This window comes from Lissotriton helveticus, chromosome 5_1 (genome assembly GCF_964261635.1).
Source record: "Lissotriton helveticus chromosome 5_1, aLisHel1.1, whole genome shotgun sequence".
Taxonomy (NCBI): Eukaryota; Metazoa; Chordata; class Amphibia; order Caudata; family Salamandridae; genus Lissotriton; species Lissotriton helveticus.
In genome coordinates this window covers 1279641315-1279662721 of record NC_136065.1, presented here as the reverse complement: position 1 = coordinate 1279662721, position 21407 = coordinate 1279641315, and the positions used below count along the sequence as shown (strand labels likewise).

The window sequence follows — 21407 nt, the reverse complement described above, 5'->3', positions numbered from 1 at the left end:
ACAGCTTTGTCATTAAATACATTGTTAATGGCTGCCTTTGCAATTTCTATCTGCTACTGTGTTGACCCAAGATCCTGACCTTCCTTAGACGCCCTGGCAAAGTTGGCAAAATAAATCAATTTGGCCTGGGGTAGAGATTTTCCTCGGAGGAATGCCTTGATGGTGAAAGAGGGAATCGGTGAGCATGTTGAACTTCCTTGTCCCAATCCCATGTAGAAAGCTCGGGAAGGGAGCCTCTCAGCATATTTACTATGAATTTTCCTACATCGTAGCCTTCGCAGTTTTCCGGGACCCCTAACAGCCTTATATTATTGCGGTGCTGCCGGTTCTCGTAGTCCACGAGCTTCCACATCACATCCTTTATAGTACTGTCATGCGATGAGGCCTGCACCTTCAACGTTACCACTGTGCTTTCCAGCATTTCAGTGCATGACTCCACCATATTCAGTCGCTCAGCAATGTCCGAGCAGATCTTTCCCACTTTCTATACGATGCCTTGGAGTTTTAGTGGCTAGCCACGCCTGTCGATTGTTGGTTTTGACATCATCCTGGAAGGTTAGTAGGGACAGCAAGATTAGAGCCAGTGAGGGCTCGGCTGGGTTTACTTGCTACATATGATCTGAGATCCCATCGGAATACGCCGCTGTTTGCTTCTCACTTTCAACAATCCCCTCAGGGGAGGGCACTTGTGTTGCTGAATAGTCCCACTGTAGTTCCTCCACTGTCTTGTGCTCCCCTGGAATCTTCCTGCGAGCCTTCCCCCATGCCCCCCCTCACCCTCCCTGGCACCCGTTTTTTTTTCTTTGTGGTTGTGGCTTTATTTGAAGCGCTGGTATTACCTGAGGATGAGCCCCCACTATCCTCCTCACTACTGATAGACATGCTAATGTTGGAAATCTCAGACTCTTCCTTCAGTGAGAAGGATTTTTTCCCCCGGTACATCTTGGGTCAAGCAGCCAGCTTTCATATCTCTTGTTTGGCCCTCACTTCCTCCAAGTGAGTGTAGTCCAGTCTTGCTAGTCACAGCTGTTACTCTGCTGTCGCATCAATCATCAGGGGTTGAGTTCCCTCCATTAAGACGTCTTCACTCAGTCTAATATGTATGGCATGTACATGTGCCTCTATGATGGTGTTATCAAAATTTTCCTGCCAGGGAGTCATGTTTTCCCCCATCCGGGACGTCTGACCTTTTACTTTATCCAGTGGGTGTTTGCACTGCAGATGTTATCGCTTGGGCAGTTTCTGATATATGGCCGCTTCTAGTCCTGTCCATATCACCATTGCAGTTGTTATTGCTGGAATCCTTTTGCATCTCAATTTTGGGGGCCCATTCCCCTCCCAAAGCTATGGGCGAGAAGATGTTTAAAATGGATGGTTGCGATTTCCCTACATCATTGGGTGGTATAGCTCGCCATAGATTTGTTTTTCCTGGAAGTTCAATTTTGTCATGTTTGATTTTCCCCTGTTTGTCTGCTTCATTTGGCAGTAGATCCCCTTTTAGAGGTCTATTTTTTAATCCAAGCCCTCACGCCGTAACTGTACGGCAGTAGTGGTAGTTCGCTGATTTCCCCTTCCTCGAGCAGCCATTGCAACTGACTTTGTGTTAGGCTCGGGTTCTGTGTTTAGCAATACTCCAGCCGATAGGTTGTTGCAGTTTCCAGCAACCACCGCAGGACGTAGGTGTGCCCGGAACCTGCCGCTGTTGTCAGCATAAGCTGCGTTAGGGCCTCCCAGCACCCCCCTGCAGAAGTTCCCTTTAGCCTAGCAGGCATGTCCTCGCTGTCCGACTTGATGGAATGTCCATCAAGTCTGAGAAATCCACATAAGCACACCGTGAACGTTGCTGACTCTACTGCAGCTCCAACACATACTCGCAGCCACCAGCCGGGATATTTACACTGCCATAGAGGTAAGCGGTGGCTTCTACTCAGACGCCATTTTGCTGCTGCTATTTTAAAGAGCACTCCGCCTTTGTCAAGCATTTTCATACTGATATGAGTTTAGTTCAGAGATCAGTAGGAGGTTGATCAAGAGAAGATCTGGTTATTTGAGTGGTGGAATAGTCTCAGCAGCAAAGATGCCTAGTATTGACACGGATTGAGGAACATGGCGGCCGGCTAACAGCGGGCCGCTGCTACTCACCTCTCCGGAGCTTGAAGACGCCGAACCCCAAGGAGTCTCACAGAGACGCCGTATGAAAACGTGGCTCACATAAGTGCACTATAGTTTTTGACACAAAGGGTGGGGTAGTACACCCTAGAGCACCTAAAGCTGCATTTGTCTGCCATTCCCACGCAGCAGCAGCCAGTCTCCTGAGAGGGACCCGTGGTTTCTGGCAGCATCGAAGCTATGTCTGGACCAGCAACCTGCAGCCCAGTTCCACCACCAGGTAACTGGTGGCAGTATCAGCACAAGTCTCCGGGCATGCCTGCCTATTGTGGAGGCATCAACTTCTCCACATTCTATGTGCCCCAAAAGGACTCCTCCCCAGGCATGAAGGAGAAAGGACAGGGAGACCTACGAGGAGAGCTAGGATGGTGGACAAGACTGAACTCACCCTTTCTGCAGACGGAAAGCCTCAAAGTATTTCACGCTACACATTAAGGAATTCACATGTATATTTTAGTTTTGGGTTGTTTAGAGATGAGGGTCCTGGCACATCCATCCCGCAATAACTTTTCCCATATCTACATCTACTGCATTATCCAGCCCACTGCCCCAAACCAGCGTAGTGTCTCCGTTAGTTAAGGAGTCCCTCCCTGAACATAAACAAAGGAAAAAGGGTGGATGGAAATCAGTACACCCTTTAGACCCCCCTGTCTAGAAAGACTAAAACTACTCCCTCTTTGAGATCGTATTTTAAGGTCCAAGGGAAGGAGGCAAACTCCATGCCCACTACACTACCTCATATAACCATTCATAGAGGAATGGCTTCTTTAACAGACCACAGAGCCCAGGAGGGGCTCCCTCTTTCTAACCGTTTCCAAGATTTGGGGGAAGTTCAAGACATCCCAAAACTACATCTGAGACGGAAATCGGGGCACCTGGAATTACAACAGAGGTGGAGGAGAACACATCTGACCCCCCCCCCCCCATCCCTGATATGCGAAATCCACATTTTATTTTTGATAGTTTTGCATAGCATCAAACTTGCCCATGGATAGGAGAGCTTCACTACAGACCAGGTATTAGCAGTCCCAAATTTATAGCATGCACTGTTTTTGAGGTGGCATTCTGGCATGTGCTTTAAAGCAAGCCTTCCATTGCAAATTTTGGGGAAACCGAAGGTGGTTCCTATTTTTGAAATCAATAGGATCTGTGGAAGTCTGGTAAGGTGGGGTGCTGAGAAGGATGTGTGGGGTCTGGGGGGTGGGGGCTTACGCGCATTCTGTTTCTAAGAATATGTGTGATGTTAGTACCCATTCCTGTAACGTTGAGGTTTTTAGACTTTACAAACATGGTTTATTTTCCTGTCTTTATTAAAACAATGCACTTTTCCTTCAGCTGCCTGGTATCTGGTGTGGGTACTACATATTGTCATAAAAGTAAACTGAACGTATCCGTTTGAGGGCCCATTGCTGGTTGGATTTCACACCGGCTTGTAAAATGGCCTTCACGTTAAGGTCTGTTGTAAATTTTCAGGGCTCTGTGTAACAGGCTTTTACGTTGCCAAATTAAAGAAAAACTAAATACTGCATGTTTGAAGCTTATATCTGATATTTGTCTTTCCAGCTTGCATCGGTTGTTCTGAAACAGTATGTGGAAACTCACTGGTGCTCCCAGTCGGAAAAATTTAGGTCACCGGAGACCACTGAAAGGGTATGTATTTGGATTGCCATTGACCATTACACACTTCCTGGTGTACTAGGTTAGATCTTAAGGTTTCCCACTAACTTAAATGTTAGCGTTTTCTGATAATGAGTATCTAACCTATGTGACTTAACTGGGCTATGGTAAAGGTACTTGTATATTTCTGGTTCTCCTATTTTCATAACTCTAGGAGGACAGCATGGTATATTGTGAAACTGCTTGTGTGCCTTTTATCCTGCTTCTTGAACCAACTTTGCCACCAACAAAGCATCCAAAAATAATTAGTTATAGCGAGCATGCCGTGTTTAATTACTTGCATGCAGGGAATTACTGCCTTGTCTGATAATGATCACAGCCTGAGGTTTGCAAGCATGTTTGTAAGCGTGTCCGAGTAGAGTATGACATCAGTGTTGTAGTGTAAGAGTGTCTCGGGGGTGATCCAAATTTAAGTGACACAATAATGAATCATGTAGGTGTTAATAAAGGTGTGAGGTGTACAGATTCTCAGTTACGTTTACTGTTAAAACTTGGGTTCCTAGTTGGTAGAAGTATACATCCTGTCCAAGCAGGAACCACAATCCTAATCCGGTTATGTTAGATACACACCCTAAATTAACCTGTGCTCACCCTCTGGTAGCTTGGCACAGAGCAGTCAGGCTTAGTTTAAGAGGCAAAGTGTAAAGTATTTGAGCAACAATTCAAACAGTGGAAACCCTCACAAAAAGATAACACACTCGGTTAAAAAATTATAGCTTAGTTTAGACCAAAAGGACAAAAGTCCAGTAAGTATAACCACAGTTATGAATTTTTAAACAATACACTCAATTACAGTGCTTAAAAACATAAATCATGAACAAGGGCTATCTGTTTGAGCTACACTGAGTCAAATCCAATAGTTCAGGCCAACCATGATGGAGTGCTGGTCAGATACAGGGTCCAGCCTTGGCCCGCTGTAATGTACCTTGTTTGCATCGAACAAGAGGAGCAGAGTATGCGATGTGAGCCTTAGGATAAAGGCGGGTGATGCGTTGGAACTAGGGTCGCTGCACTGTGTAGTTGGCACTGCGTTGCAGTGGGACCTCGCAGTGGTGGTGACTCGTCACGGTCGATCCTTGCAGTAGTGGCGATGCGTCAGTACTTAGATAAAATGTGTATTTATTCAGTACTAAAGCAATAATTTGCAGTGGAAATGCAAAACAATAAAAAAAAACAAAATGAATTGGAAAAACTGAGTAAAATTTAATAAACAGAATGGCACCAAAATGTCAAAAATAATCCTGTAAGGGAAACCCAGATATCACACAGTGGTAGTAGTAATCAATGGTTGCAGTAGAACAGGACGTGGGTGCAATTTGACACTTACCGCGTTGAAGTGACTGTCTTCCTGGTCAAACATTTTGCCTTCTTACTTAGTCCCAGTCCACCACAGACGTACACTTCTAAAGTCCCACAGGACGTCAGGGGAGGCATTGAAAAATTCACATGGTAGGCCAACAGGAGGGTCAAGTCCAGGTCGGCTTGCCACTGGTCAGCTAGGTGGCTGCAGGAAAAGGTCTCTTGTAGCTTGTTTCAATTAGTTTTCCTGAAGCGATTACTATAGTCCATGTGTCCTAGTTCATCCTATTGTTTTCAGTATGCCTCAAACTGTACTGCTTTTGATCTTGCAGGCGAAAATGGTCATCAGGCAGCTGCTTCCCAATGGGCTGAGGGAGTCCATCAGCAAGGTGCGATCCAGCGTTGCCTACGCGGTATCTGCGATAGCGCACTGGGACTGGCCTGAGGCCTGGCCCCAGCTTTTCAGCTTGCTGATGGAGATGCTAGTCAGTGGAGATCTGAATGCAGTGCATGGAGCCATGAGGGTCTTGACTGGTGAGTCCCATGAGTGCCTAAGACCTAGCTATACAGGCTTCTATAAAGCCATGGATTAAAAGGGGGTGGGGCGTGGCCTTATTGAGCCAACCATATACTGTAGCACCGGCACAGTCAGTGGAAGATACTACTTACTGGCAAAAGCAGTATATTGTGTGTGTGTGTGTATATATATATATATATATGTATATATGTATGTGTATATATGTATGTGTATGTGTATATGTATATGTATGTATATGTATGTGTAGATTTAGATAAAGCTAGATATATAGGTAGATAGATGGATAGATCTATAGATATTTATATATAGATCTCTCTCTCTCTATATATATATATATATATATATGTGTGTGTGTGTGTGTGTGTGTATATATATATATATATATATATATACACATGTATAGTATGTGTATCTCAATTTAGAGCATTTTTAAATTAAGGGGAGCATTGACTTGTCCATGTGTAGAGTAAAAGTGCACAATTTAGTATTATGATCAATAAGCAATATCCATCTCCCAGTGAAGAATCGAAATTTGCCTAGCGGATGTAACAGTAAGTTTCAATTCTAGTAAGGACACGGAGGCGAGGATTATGCTTTCTATTCTTCGCTGTTTTATTACATACAAAACTCACAGCAGCCTCAGAAAGCAAATTTTAGTCCAATCCAGACAGAAAATCCATAAACAAAAGCTCATGACATTAGGTAAAAACTACAATTTCCATGAGTCCATCAGAATTAGCCATAACATAGTCCTTTCACTCTTTCCATGGAGGCTAGATATGCAGTCTCTCTTCACTGTTCTCCCTCTTTCTTCGCGCAGGTTACGCTCACTGTTCACTGATCTTGTTTGGAACCATCATTGCCTGACAAAAAAACACGACAGCATAAGCGTTGTAAAAGAAACCACACTGGCAGCAAAAATTATCAACTTCATCAAGCATGAAAACCAACATCAATCAATAGTCAGCTTAAAATCCAATTACTTACTATCATACGGGTCGGTTCTTCCCTGAAGAAATCCTGGGAGGGATAATCCTCGCCTCTGTGTCCTTAATAGAATTGAAACTTACCGTTACATCCGCTAGGCAAATTTCGATTCTATGGCAGGACCGGAGGCTCAGATTATGCTAGTTTAAAGCTTACCACCAACTGAGCTATATCCACCATTGGTTTAAAGTAAAACCTCTTAAAGGTGGAGTAGAGGACCAATCCGCAGCGCGCATTAAATCCTCTAAACGAGCTCCTGCAGAAAACGCCTTAGAGGCCATGGCTCCCCTGGCTGAATGGGCGCCAAACTCTTAGTATCAATGCCTGCTTCCTGCATGACCCAACGCACCCACCTTGCAATAGTGGGGGAGGAGACCGCTTTGTGTGGTTTCGCAAGGCAATTAACAATTGTCTCTCGCCCGGAGGGCGAAGTTCCAGAGTCACCTCTTCATAGGCTTTCAGACATTGTACTACGCACAGCTTGGGGGCATCCACAAAATCCGGGTACGAGATAGTTCTGGACACAGATTTCGTGCGACGCCCCACTGTAAAGGTAACCCCATCTGGGGAGAAAACTCTCGCCGAGACATCCAAGGCACGGACATCTGACACTGACTGATACCAAACATAACAGCATGGTCAATTTCGCTGAAAGCTCCTTCAAAGACAAATATCTATTAGGTTGCCAAGACAAGAAGAGATTATGGACCACATTGACGTCCCAAAGGACTGAATATCGAAGTTCTGGAGGTAATGAAAGACGAATACCTCGTAGAAGCCTGCAAACAAACGGGTGCTCCCCTACTGGTGCTCCGTCCACCAGATGATGGCCCGCTGAAATCGCTGAACGCAGCGCATTGATAGTCCTGTACGCTAGGCCTTTGGTAGTCAATTCTGGCAGAAAATTCAGAATAGGAACGACTCCTGCGACAAACCGATCCAAGTCCCTTCGAAGACACCAACGCATCCACTTAGTCCAAGCGGATCTGTAGCGCTTCGCCGTACTGTTCGCCCAGGCCTTGGATAAAAGTCCCTCAGCCGATCTCGAAAGGCCCGGGAGCGACCAGCGTCGCCGGAAAGCCTCCATGCCATGAGGCGGAGAGAACCGTGAGTGATGAGATGATGCGGCTCCCGATCCGGATTGAGCAGCAGGTGAGGAAACTGGAGGAGTAGGATTTGAGAATCCCAGGAAAGTTCCAGAAGAACTGGAAACCAGACTTGGGACCTCCAGAGCGGGGTCACCATCACCAGCGCCACCGCCTGGCGGCGAACCTGGGCCGCCGTCCGCATCACCATCGAGAAAGGGGGAAACTCAAAAGGCCTCTCCTGACTCCAATCCTGGAGAAAAGCATTGGTCGCCTCTGCCAGAGGGTCTCTAACTGAAAAAACGTGGGAGTTGATGATCCAAGCGGGACGCGAACAGGTCCACTGAGAAAGGGCCCCACAGACTGTTCAGCCACTGGAAGACCTGAACATCAAACCTCCACTGACTGGAGTCCCACAGATGCCTGGAGTGCCAATCCGCTACCTGATTGGCTTGCCCCGGTAAGTATTCCGCCGTCACGGGTTCTTGATGGGCAAGACAGTAATCCCAGAACTCTTTCGCCAGAGCCGCCAGAGCCTGGGACCGCGGACCTCCTAGGTGGTTGACGTACCGCACTGCTGAGACATTTTCCATCTTCAACAGTACACATGACTTCGCTGAATCTCTGGTCCAGCAGCGTACTGCAAAGGACCCTGTCAGAAGCTCCAAACAATTGATGTGCAACTTCTGTTTGTCGGATGACCAGGTGCCTCCTGTGGAGAATTCCCCGCAGCGAGCACCCCAACCCGACCTGCTGGCGTCGGATTCTATGACCAGGTCCGGAACTGATCCGAAGATCGCCCGACCATTCCAGGCTTCTATGTGGGATAGCCACCACTCCATTTCCTCCTTCACCTCGTCCGATAAAGGAACCACCTGATCGTAGGACATGCCCCTCCGGAGGTGCAGAGCTTTGAGACGCTGAAGCGCTCTGTAGTGAAGGGGCCCCGGGAAAATCGCCTGGATGGAGGAGGAGAGAAGTCCCACCACCCTGGCGATCTGCCGCAAGGAGGTCCGATCCTTCATAATGGTTTGCCGCAAGAGATGCCGAATCTTGGCAATTTTCCGCGACGGCAAGGTGAGAGAGGCCCCCACGGAGTCTATGACAAACCCCAGAAAGGTCATCTTCTGGCTCGGAATTAAGACCGACTTGTCGCCGTTGATGATAAAACCCAGCCCCTGCAAAAGGTCGACCGTCTGCCGAAGTTGAGAACTCCATTTCTCTGGGCACTGGGCCATCCACAGGATGTCGTCCAAATAGACAATCATCCGAATCCCTTGACTCCGCATGTATTCCACCGCCAGATGTAACACTTTCGTGAAGCACCAAGGGGCTAAGGAAAGCCCGAATGGAAGGGCGGTGAACTCGAACACGCAACTCCTCCAGCAAAACTGCAGAAAAAGGCGGTGGGGAGGATGAATAGGAACCACAAGATAAGCATCCTTGAGGTCCAATCGCACCATCCAGTCTCGTGGGAGGAGGACATCCCGAAGGAGGTGTATGCTCTCCATTTTGAAGTGCCGATAAACCAACCACCCGTTGAACTCCTTGAGGTTGATCACCGGCCGCCGCCCCCCATCGGTCTTGTTCACCAGAAAAACGTTGCTGAGGAAACCCGAGGGGTGCCGAGTTGATTGACGAATGGCTCCCTTGCGAAGCAACTCCAAGACCTCTTGTTCTATCAACTGAGCATCGGCGTCCGAAAAAACCATAGGGCGCGGATCGCTTACCTGAGCGGGTCTGTCGTAAAACTCTATATGGAAACCTTTCACTGTCTGCAAGACCCAAGCGTCTGCAGTAAGAGCTACCCACTCCTCGTAAAAGGCCGCTAACCGACCCCCAACGCGTACTTGCTCTGCAGGGATGACACACAAGACACTCACCATTCGAGTTGTTGGAACCAGAGTTCTTTCGGAATCCTCGACCACCAAAACGCTGCCCTCTTGTGGGATAGAAGTTGGTGAAATTGGCTGAGGTTTGGTATTGGCCTCGCCCGGAGCCTTGCCCTCGATTGCCGGCATTCTGTCCGCCACGGCCGGTCGATCGGCCCCTACCTCGACCGGCCCCTTGGGAAAAACGCTGTTGGAAAACTCGTTTTATACTGGACTGGGCCTTGTCCAGTGAGGTAAAGGTGGACAGAAACTTTCCCAGTTCTTTTATGAACGGTTCTCCAAAAAGCCCGCCTTGGGCCACGGCGCCCGCCTCCGAAGAGGCCAAGTCCCCTAACTTCTGATCTAGATTGATCAAAAGGGATCTCAGATGTTCTGTCGACAGGGCGCAGTTAGCGTTACCCAGAAAAATAACCACACGCTGCGCCCAGTTCGAGAGGACGTCCGGAGAAATGGCAGCCCCCGTAACCTTTGCCTCCTCTGCCATATCGAGGATCTTGGTAATAGCACCTTGTAATCGTGTATCGCCCATCCCTGTCCGTCACCAAAGGTGTTATCGTCAGGTGTGTCTTCGTATTGACCCACGTAAAAACTCCCCTTGCATGTGATGTGAACCCAGCTGCATGTATATTGCCCAAGAAGCCCCTGTAACGCAGTATGTGACTGTCCGTGGGGAGGTGCGTCTCCTGTAAGAGCGCTATATCCACCCTATATCTAGCAAAGTATTGTAGGACCTTTCTAACCTTCCTATGGTCGTTAAGACCCCGTATATTCCGGGTCATCAGTGTGTCCAATCCATCCCCGGTTTGGGTCATCTCAGCTGCTTTTGTCTGTATACATATCCTATCAATGGATTCTGCACATACATATTCACGTAGTGACCTGCTACTGCCATGTGTGGTAACCTGCGAACAGCACCCTCTGAGTGGGAACATTTCTCTCTCAACCCCAAGACGCCGTCGCGTCGTCCCACCCCCATCCCGTGCCCACCCACGCCTACCCATCCCCAACTAGGCCGCAAACATCCCCCCTCCCCGGCAAGCCCACCCCGGTCTCCACTCGCAACACAGGAATTTCCAAACCCATGCAAGAAAAACAGATCCCGTAGTCCAAATTCAGTGGGAAGCACACATGGGCAAAGGTAGCTAGCAGGACTCGAGCTCTATAAGGAACATGTTCAGATTGCTACCCGCCCCTCCCCCATCTCAATATCAAAGTGGAATGCGCGTAACCATAAACCCCATCTTAAAGCTCACAGACTTCGGCAAAGTCTAACATGTTCTCATGTAACGTGCTGTCGATTAATATATCTATCAAATATGTCATCCCCACCAAAATAAACCATGACAGCTAAGCGCAACAGGTTTGTAGAGAAGAGGGGCGTCCCTAGTCTAAAGCAGTACAGTATGTACCTTCTTACCATAAGCCGTCTCCTGGGGAATACCTGTTTCCGATCCAGGTGCTCCTCTTTGAGGGGGTGCCCCCACCCATAGCCCTCTCACCAAGCCACTTCAATCTACCTAGCCGGATGGGATGCATCCTAGTCATTACCGCAAACAGACCATAATATTTCCCTCCACCCGCATCTACATACACAAGCAATGTAAACCCTGCGGCTTATAGGTGTGGAACACCATTAGTCCTGATCGTCCAGGGAGCCTCCTGCTGCGCCGGCCTCTCCATTCGGGGAGGATCGGTCCTCTTTTCGCCAGATCTTAAGAACTCTCTGCAGTGCTTTAGGGTCCGTGAAGATCATCGATTTCCCCTGACGGTTAATCCTCAGCTTCGCCGGGTACAACATCGCACAATCTGCTCCCATTTTGCGCAGCTGGCATTTCATCAGTGTGAATTATCTCCTAGCCTCTTGCACCATAGCGGTGAAGTCCGGGAACAGCGAAAGGACCGAGCCCTCGTATTACAGTGGTTGTTTATCTCTAGCTAGCCGCAGTGCTACATCGCGGTCCCTGTAGTTAAGTAACTTGGCAATTATTGGCCTCGGTGGTGCTCCTGGTTTAGGTCTCGGGACCAAAGAGCGGTGGGCTCTTTCAACTACGAACATTGCCGAGAAGGCAGAGTCGCCAAGGAGCGTCTTAAGCAGGTTTTCAACAAAGACCTCCATATTTCCTGTCTGTGTGGTCTTGGGCAGGTCCGTGATACGTAGGTTGCACTGCCGAGAGCGGGCTTTTAAGTCCTCCGTCTTGTCCTGTAGTAACTGCATAGCTCTGTTCATCTGCTTAATATCCGTATCCAAGGAGGTCTGCGCTTCCTCTACCTCAGTAATGCGGGGCTCCGCCATATAAATCCGCTCCGCCTGTTCGAGTCTCTCTGTCATGCGGTCCATACGATAGGAAAGCGCATTCTTCTTGGTACCTAACGAGGCTATCCCTCCTTGCAGGCTCTTTTCCATTGCTAACCGTAAGCCTCGTATGTCTTGTTGCGAGGTGTCTTCCAATGGATCTCGTTCCCCTACATCTTTCCCCACTGTGGTGTCGCCTAACCTGGTTCCCTTTGGGTCAAAAGATAATTTAGGTTGTGACCTGTCCATTCGCCCCATGTCGAAAGGACCAGATCTGTCTCTGTGGCAGTGGGAGGCAGAATATTCGCAGTCCAGGACCATAGTGGTGTTTTATTACTTAGTTAGAATTGTATGTGTACTGGAACTTTGCACTGCAGCCTCAAACACTATGGTAGCCCTGCGGTGACATCTCGCTATTGTGAATGCAATCACGACGTGTCCGGGCTCTTCCTTTCCACCGCTAGCCACTCACTGCCGCCAAAATTTCTTCCATCAGGGGTGTAATGCTGGTCCACGGGGAAGCGTCTCCCTATAGTGTACACTCCCAGCCTGAGCGCGAGTGATCTGCGCAAGCCCTGTCGGGCCTTCAGGGCCTTCCTTCTAGAACAAGAAATTAGCCCCAGCCCTAGTAGGGGGGGTAGGGCAGGAAGTCCCCCGCGTATTTGCGCTATGGGTCAGGGCAATAGCTAAAGCGTCGAGGCCTTTCCGTGGCGTCTTCAAGCCCCTATCACAGTCTCTCTACTGGGGGTGAGTATATCGCAGCGCTGCCCCGAGCTCAATATGGCGGCCGCAGCTCCCTTACTTGCCGTCCTGTGCACCGCCGTCACGTCCAGCGCCACCACTTAGGGAGAGGCAGCCTGCCAGCATTCACACTTTGTGGGGGAGTTCCTCGCCACCTCCAGAGCAGCACCGTCTCCCAGCTTTTTAGATGCAGCGAGGGATCCGAGGCACTCTTGGGCGCAAGAGGCCTCCGCTGATCCCAGGCAGGGCCCCCTCACCGCACCCAGGCTCCTCGCTTCCTTCCCCAGGCACACCTTCTGCAGCGCCGGGGTATTGTTCCCGGACCGGCGATCTTCCTCCTCCAGGTCTCCGGCGCCCGCCTCTCACCTCCGGGTGTGTGCGGCACTACCCTCTAAAGGAGTGTGCGTTGCAGCCTTTTGTCCGTCGCTCTCCGGGGGGGCCTGACGCTGCAACGTTTTCCCTTACCCCGAAGGGCTGTCGCTGCTCACAGTAGACCTAAAGCGGGCCCCTCGAATCACCTCCGTCACCGGTTACCCCTCGGCGGGCGCAGGCAGCCGAGATCGCGTAGCCGACTTCCGCATGAACCACAGCCGAGGGCGCTGCTCTCAGGCGCGGCCCACTGCACCAGGCCTCTGAGATCGCCGCAGCCACATCAGAAGGACATACAGCTCGGACCCTCGCTAAATCGAGTCCTCAGGTGTTCCGCTTCTCGAATCAACGTCTAAAGGGTGCTTCAGACTATCGCACACGCAGGATATATGTAGGATAGTTTTTTGAGATGAGGGAGCTCTCCGCTCAAGCAGCCATCTTGGTTGCGAGCTAGCTCCTCCCCCGTATCCTATTTAGCTTCTTCCACTCATGAGTAAAATGACGGAAGGATACATCAACACTAAGCTTATGGGATATCTTGAATCTCAAGGCATCCTTGATCCTTCCCAGTCTGCATTCAGATCTAATCATTCTACTGTAACCACCATTATACGTGTTACAGACCACATTTAAACTGGCCTTGATTAACAACAAGGCAGTTCTGCTTGTTTTGCTGGATTTAACAACCGCCTTTGATATGGTCTCTTACCAGAAGGTCATTCACAGACGAAGAGAGACTCTCATGCAGGGTCAGGCGTTAAAGTGGCTTCTCTTCCAGGGGATCCTCGTCAATGGTAATAAGCACTAGAATATTCCCACCCATGCGTGGGACCCCAGAAACACATTCATATATGTGAACAAAAGAGAAAAAAAGCCTTCCATACACAAAGAGCTGAATAATGCTGTAAGGACTTCCCTTGTATACTATAAACAAAACATAAAAAATCAGGGGAAAAACAAACAGCAAAGTATGTTTGAAACCTGTTTTAATGCTTAGTACAATCCTGTAAAAAGGACTGAAAGCATTTACATCTCACAGGCTGCATTGCAGAAACCTAGCAGAGAAAAGCTGAAAAGCTAACCCTTAGCCACATAGGAATAAACTGGCACTGTGCCTTTATGGCAGCCATGGCCCTTAATTCCTAGCATGCCTCAGGGGTGACAGTTAGGTCAGTTGTTCTTTCTGGCTCCTTCATTAAGGAGCCTGGTTACACAGCTCTGCTGTTTCTGACTTCTTACTTCGACGTCTAACATTTTTAGAAGTAAGTTGCTGTCTTTTTTTGGGACAGATTTTGGCATTTGTTCCACTCAAAAATGCCATCTCTTTTTGACCCCTGCCCTTGTGGAAAAAAGGAGGCCAGGTCAGACTCTTATGCAGTCTGTATACTTTGCCTAAGGAGCATGCTCCCAAGACTTGCCCACATTGCCAGTATTTGTCTAAAAAAACTTTGAAAGACCAAGAGAATTCGGCTTTATGGGCTTGCTGAAAGGGATAGAATATCTTCCAGAGGCAGATCACCGGTGAGAAAGAGTTCTCAAAGGGCCAGATCTTCCACATGGAAGCAAAATTCCACATGGCTCATCTTCAGCGTCTGGCTCGGCGCTGAAAAAACTTCCACTGGTAGAGCATACGTCCATGAGAAGACCATCGACGGCGGGCTCGCTATCGAAAGAACGCCTAACGTCGAAACATTCAGGTGTGTCACTTCATTCGTTTATCAACCCAGCGATGATCAGCGTCGAGGAATCGAGATACCTTGCCGTCAACGATCGGCGTTGAGTTACAAGCCATCCACCACCGTCAACCCGGCGACGATCGGCGTCGAGGAACAGAAGCCCTCCGCCGTCGTCGTCGTCTCGGCGACCATCGGCGTCAAGGAACAGAAGCCCTCTGCCATCGGCAACCCTGCGATGATCGGCGTCGAGGAACAAAAACCCTCCGCCATCGTCAACTCACCGACGATCGGCGTCAAGGTACAGCAGCCCTCCGCCATCGTCAACGATCGGTGTTGAGGATCAGAGAAACTTCAAAGTCGACAGCAAGGCGATCGACGTCAAAGAATAGAGAATCTGCGTCGCTGGCTCACATTAAGTCGACGTCGAGACCAAACCCTGTAGCAGCTGGGCGAAGATCGACATCGAGAAGGAGATCACATTCGCCATCGAGGGGAGCTCTGTCGGAGCAGGTCATACACTCTACGTCAAGACCTGCATCAGTGAGGTCTGGAGAAGGCTCTGTGGTGATGGTGACAGTCAGCGTCGTGACACTTGTTCTATCATTCCTTGAGGCGTCAGTCATCAGAACACTCACCCTCGGCATCTCCAGAGCGACATTCAGATAGGTTGCAACAAAGGTCCCCTTCACAGCGTAGGGGTGCTTCCCCTTCTGTTCATTTATCTCCAAGATGGCTTCTTCCACTCCATCACTGGAGTATAAACCCTACGGGAACAGCAAGGTGGGAGGACGAGTACACCAGGTCGCAGAGATTGGTGCAAAAGGTCGATAAGTCTGCTTCGGCCAGACGTAGGGACCGCGCAGGCAGGTCGCGGGAGTGCAGACCTTCTGGTTCTCGACACAAGAGGAGAAGATCCCCTACATGGTCTTCCTCCTCTACTCGTTCTTCTTATCTAATCTTAACATGTACTTATAAAGCGCACGGTCACCCCAGGGTTTCATGGCGCTACTCCTCCTTAAATTATTACATCAGACTCTACTAGTAGGCTCGTCCAAACAGCCACGTCTTGAGTGCCTTACGAAAGCCCAAAAGGTTGTTGCAGCTTCTAATTGTTACCGGGAGAGAGTTCCAAAAGGTGGGTGCCAGGTAAGAAAATCGACAACCTCCGGCCCGTTTGAGCTTTATAGTCGGGACGGAAAGAAGATGCAGATAAGATGAGCGCAGATTACGACGAGAGACATGTTTGTTTATCATGGCCTTGATTAATTTTGGGTTGTTGCCATGCAGTGTCTTAAAAGCAAGGCACCCGGTCTTGAATGCCGCCCGTTGCTCCACGGGAAGCCAGTGGAGCTTGAGCAACAGTGACCTAGCAGAGTGCCATTTTGGCTGTTTATATATTAATCTGGCTGCCTGGTTCTGCACCATTTGCAACAGTTTCATTAAATACTGAGGCACGCCAATATAGAGGGAATTTGCAAAGTCAAGGCGAGAAAGAACCAGTGCAATCGTCACCTGGATCAACGCCGAGTGAGTCAACAGATGAGCAATCTTCCTGATTTTACGGAGCTGATAAAGACTGGAAGAGACCACTGCACCCACCTGTCCTTTTAGCGATAGGTCTGCATTGATTATTACCCCAAGGCTTTTTGCCGACCAGGATGGAACGGGAGGGGGACCCAGTTCGCTGGGCCAAAAATGAGGACCCATACAATCCTCACTCCTCCCAGGCAACACCAATTCCGTCTTACCCGGATTAAGCTTCAATTGGTTGCTATCCATCCAATGTTGGATATGTAGCATGGTGGTTTGAAATTCCACAACAGCGTTTGGCCCGTCTAGGGGGAAGATCAACTGAAGATCGTCAGCCTAATTAAAAACAGTAACCTTTCGGTTCTTTAAAGAGTGGAGCAGAGGCCTCAGATAAAGATTGAACAGTAACGGCGACAGGGATGTACCCTGTGGTACTCCACAAGCGGTGGTCACTGCTGAGGCAGTAAGGGTGCCCAGTCGTACAGCTTGCGTTCTGACAGTTAGTTAGGAAGGATTTAAGCCAGTTGTAGGCAGACCCTTGGATGCCTGCTTGTTCCACACGGTTTAAAAAGATGTTATGATCGACCGTGTCGAACGCTGCCGACAAATCCAAAAGCACCAAGGCCTGAGGAGTTCCCCTGTCCGCGTTAGCACGTAAGGTATCCAGGACGGCCAGAACTACCGCCTCTGTTGAGTGGGCTGGTCGAAAGCCTGCTTGGTTAGGCTCCAGATATTCAGTTTGTTCCACAAAGCTAGATAGAAATCTGGCCACATGTGCCTCCAGAATTCTGGACAGCCAGGGGAGGAGCGATATAGGGCGGTAGTTGGCAGGGATAAGAGGGTCTAACCCGGGTTTTTTCAGAAGAGGGACGATTGTGGCAGCCTTAAAAGCAGGCTGTACTATCCCCTGACTCTGCTTTCAAGAAAGGAAGGATGCTATGTGGCAGTGCTGTAAATAAATCTTTCATGATGGCTGGAGGGCAACAGTCCTTCGGAGAGCCGTACTTTACCCGGACAAGTAAGTCGGGGAGGTTTTTGGGGCATAAAGCGGCGAAAGAGGTTATAGTAACCGAGTTTCTGGAGACCTCGTTCTGGCATGCTATGTTAGTCAACGCAGAGATGCTTGATCTGATGGTTACAATTTTGTCCATGAAAAAATTGTTTAATACATCAAGAGGGACTACTCTCACACTCTTTTTGATAGCCCTCAATCAAGGGGATCTCCAATTGACGACATCAATACTTATCATGATGTTCTTCAGAGGGGAGCACAGAAGCTGAACATCGAAATGTCGACTCCACAAGTTGCTACACCCATTATTTTTTAGACGCTCCATCAGAGATTAGCATTTTTACCTTTGCTTCCTCTAGTTCCTGGATTGTTGGAACCAGTGATGGACATTTTTCTTACTCCATCTTCAATTAAGGCAACGTCGGCGAGAATCTAAAAGAAATATAAGGCGGCCGAGAAAGACCCTCCTTTCTTGAAATCAGATCTGCCTGTGTACTCTGTTATTTATTGCAGCGGCAAGAAAAACGCATTCAATAACTGCATCTTCATCAGTCCCACCGGGCAAGGAAAGTAGATCCCAAGATTCCTGGGGACGGAAGGTGTGCGGATCAGCAGCATCTCTCTGAAAGTGTCTAGCGCAGCAGCCTTAATAGGCCGCTATGACAGGGCCTTATGGGACTCCTTCGACCGTTTCAAGGAAAAGCTTCCGAAGGAGGCCAAAGAGACTTTGAGGAAGGTATCAAAGAAGGATCATAGGTAGCCAACGAGGTGATTAGCACAGCGCCAGATGGTGCAACGTTGTCGGCGCATTCCTATGCGCATGGGATTTGTGCTAGAAGGTCTGCCTGGTTGAGGTTAACTGCTCTTAAACCAGATGCACAACAGCGGATCCGTAATCTGTCCTTCTCTGGCTCCTCTCTGTTTGGCACCCACACTGATATGAGATGGCGAGAATGAAGTCTGAGTTAGACACCCTCAAGGCGGTGGGATTGGAAAATAAAAAATAATTCAAGCGGCGATACAGGCCCAACCAGTGCAAGGGCTACCAACAGAGGGTTCAAACCCCTCAGTGGTCCCAAAACAAGAACCAAGCCAAGTCGCAGTTCTAACGCCGAAAATCGGAGGTAGAGGAGGTCATCAGAAACAATCCTCCAACACGGCCAGAGCAGCAGGGAAGCAATGACCATGAGCTTCCTCTAGCACCGTTGCCCACTCCAATGGGAGGAAGTGTTTCAAATCATCTGAAAGAGTGGTGCAACATAACAAAAGACCAGTGGGTGCTCAGTATACTGTGCAATGGATACACACTACGTTTTCGTGTGCCTCCAAAGGACATTTCTCCAAAAAGTTCTCGTCCTCACCAGCTAAAGTTGCTTCATCAGGAAGTGTCAACCCTTCTGCGAAAAAAGGCCATAGAAGAGGTATCTCCTGCTCAGCTTGGGAAGGGAGTATATTCCAGGTACTTCCTTGTGCCGAAAAGAGAGAAAGCGCACAAATTCAGACCTATCCTGGACCTTCGATTACTGAACAAAGTCAAGACTGGGGTCGATGGCTTCTTGCATCTTTCTCATTCCCAACGCCAGGCTGAGGCCTCTACAACAGGACCTGGAGGACAAGTGGGATCAGGCGTCAGGTTACTGGGAAGACCGGATTGTGCTCTCCCAAGCAGCAAAGTCCTCTATTCTTTGGTGGACTCGACCGAAGAACCTCTTGGTGGGAGTCCCCTTCCATCAATCAGTTCCGGCACAGTCTTTGATCACGGAGGCATCCCTACAAGAATGGGGGGCACACATGGATTGCCTACAGATGCAGGGCCGTGGTCCAACAAGGAGCGGTCCTATCATATAAACATGTTGGAGCTTCAAGCAGTCCATCTAGCTCTAAAAGCTTTTCAGCCCTCTATCAAATCCAACTCGATCCTGATTCAACCAGACAACACGACCACCATGTATTACCTCAATAAACAGGGTGGTACACGCTCTCGCCCACTCTCCCTGGAATCCCAAGATATTTGGCACTGGCTTCTAGCCCGAGATCTGTCCCATTACAGCAGTGCACCTCCCAGCGGAGCAAAACGTGCCAGCAGACGCACTCAGTCGGCACTTCGAAGATCAGCCAGACTGGGTGCTAAACGACAAGGTAGTGGTAGGCATTTTCCATTAGTGAGGTCAGCCTTCAATAGATTTGTTTGCAGACGACCAAAACAAAAAATGCCACGCCTTCACGTCCAGGTTCTACCGGCCAGGAACGAGAGGGAATGCGCTTTTGATGGATTGGTCCGGAACATTGACATACACCTTTCCTCCCCAGCCTCTCATTCTGAAGCTGGTGTCCAAGCTCATCCGATCCAACATGACGATCTTGATAGCTCCAGACTGGCCTCGCCAGTGGTGGTATCCAGACCTATTACAGATGTCGTTACGCCCCCACAAGAGGCTGCCTTACAGATCGGACTTTCCGACCAAGATGGACGGGAAGATTCTCCATCCCAGCCTTCCCTCACTGAGCTTGGCAGCATGGCTCCTGAGGTCATGCAATATGGACACTTGAATCTGCCTCAGGACTGTATGCACATCTTAAAAGTGGCTGAGACAATCCACGAGGGCGTCGTACGCTTTTAAGTGGAAGCGATTCTACTTGTGATGTGCACATAACCATTTTAACCCTACAACTGGACAGGAAGAGGTGATTCTTCCTTACTTACTTTACTTGGCCAAGTCAGGTCTGAAGTACTCTTCGATCAGGGTGCATTTGGCGGCCATTACTGCCTACAGAAGGTCTCCCCATCAGCCTTCCTTTTTTCAGCTGCAGGTGGTCAAGGATTCCTACAAGGTTTGAAGAAAGTGTATCCCCCTGTTCGACCTCCTTCTCCTCCTTTTGAGTTGAATTTAGTCCTTTCCAGATTGATGGGCCCCCCTTTGAGCCCATTCATAAAGCTCTCTGCAACACCTGGCATGGAAGGCTGCATTTCTAGTGGCAATAACATCAGCGCGCAGAGTAAGTGAGATCCAAGCGCTATGTGCCAAGTAACCATATACTGTTTCACCACAACAGGATGGTAATGAGAACTCACCCTTCATTTTTGCCAAAGGTTGTGTCTGATTTTCATGTTAACCAAGCGATATCTCTCCCTTCCTTCTTTCCCAATTCTACCACTCCTGCGGAAAGTTCACTACACTCTTTAGACCTTAAAAGGGTGCTCAAGTTTTTTGGATAGAACGAAGGCCATAGGGAAATCAGACTAGTTGTTTAGGTCTCGGCTAGCCGCGCGAAGCGCGTCTCCGCCGAGCCCCTATTGTCGGCATGTGAGCTTCCCAGGAGACAATCCTGGCCGCGCGCATCGCCTTGGAGGCGATTTGAAAGTGGCACGCGCCGACTGGCACGCGCCGTGCTCGGCCTGGCTGTCTCCTGGGAAGCGCACACTCCCCCCTCCCCCCGCTGTACAGAGACACACACACAGGAGCGAACATACACGCACACACGCGCGCACACACACTCACACACACGAGCGCCCCCCAAGGCCCACTTACCGCTAATCCAGTGTGTTCTGTCGCCTCCGCGGGGCTCTCCGGCATGGGAGCCCCACATCACGCACTGCTCTTGACCAGGAACTCCGTGGGCGCGGGCTTCGCGCACAAGACGGAAGTCCCGCCCCCACGGTAAGTTTCGTTTTGAATGCGCGCGCAGATATTGCAAAATTACAAATGTCGCCAGGAGAGGGTCCGAGATGTGCGTAGGTGTATGGGCGCCGGGCGGGCGGCGGCAGGGTCCCGGACTGCGGGGGTCAAAAGAAAGATATTCGGGAGGGCTGATGGGCTGACGGAGCGTGGACGAAAGTCAGGGGGTTATTTGTTTGTGCATTTTTGTGTGGCGCGGACTTTGCCCGGGTGTCAGGGCGCTTCACGAAAGGGGGCAGGGGTGAAATATAATGAGAAACATTGCAAAAGAGCAGATTGCGAAGGCATACGTTACGTTACATAAGGTAGTGGTGACAATTGTGAGCAAGCAAAATACATGAGGTGGTAAAAATTGTGAGCAAGCAATAAATACATGAGGTAGTAAAGGTAATGGTGACAATTGTGGGCAGATGGAATACATGAGGTAGTAAAAATTGTGAGCGGCCAAAAGTGCATTAGGCG

The 21407-nt window shown here is 49.3% G+C and overlaps 1 protein-coding gene across 1 annotated transcript in view; it reads left to right on the top strand.

The window, feature by feature from the left end:
• IPO9 (importin 9) overlaps positions 1 to 21407 on the top strand; it is a 514800-nt gene that overhangs the window by 94258 nt on the left and 399135 nt on the right. Inside the window, exons 4-5 of the mRNA XM_078644100.1 lie at positions 3733 to 3819; positions 5478 to 5679. Coding sequence (XP_078500226.1) covers positions 3733 to 3819; positions 5478 to 5679 — 289 coding nt within the window. The remainder of the gene's footprint in view (positions 1 to 3732; positions 3820 to 5477; positions 5680 to 21407) is intronic.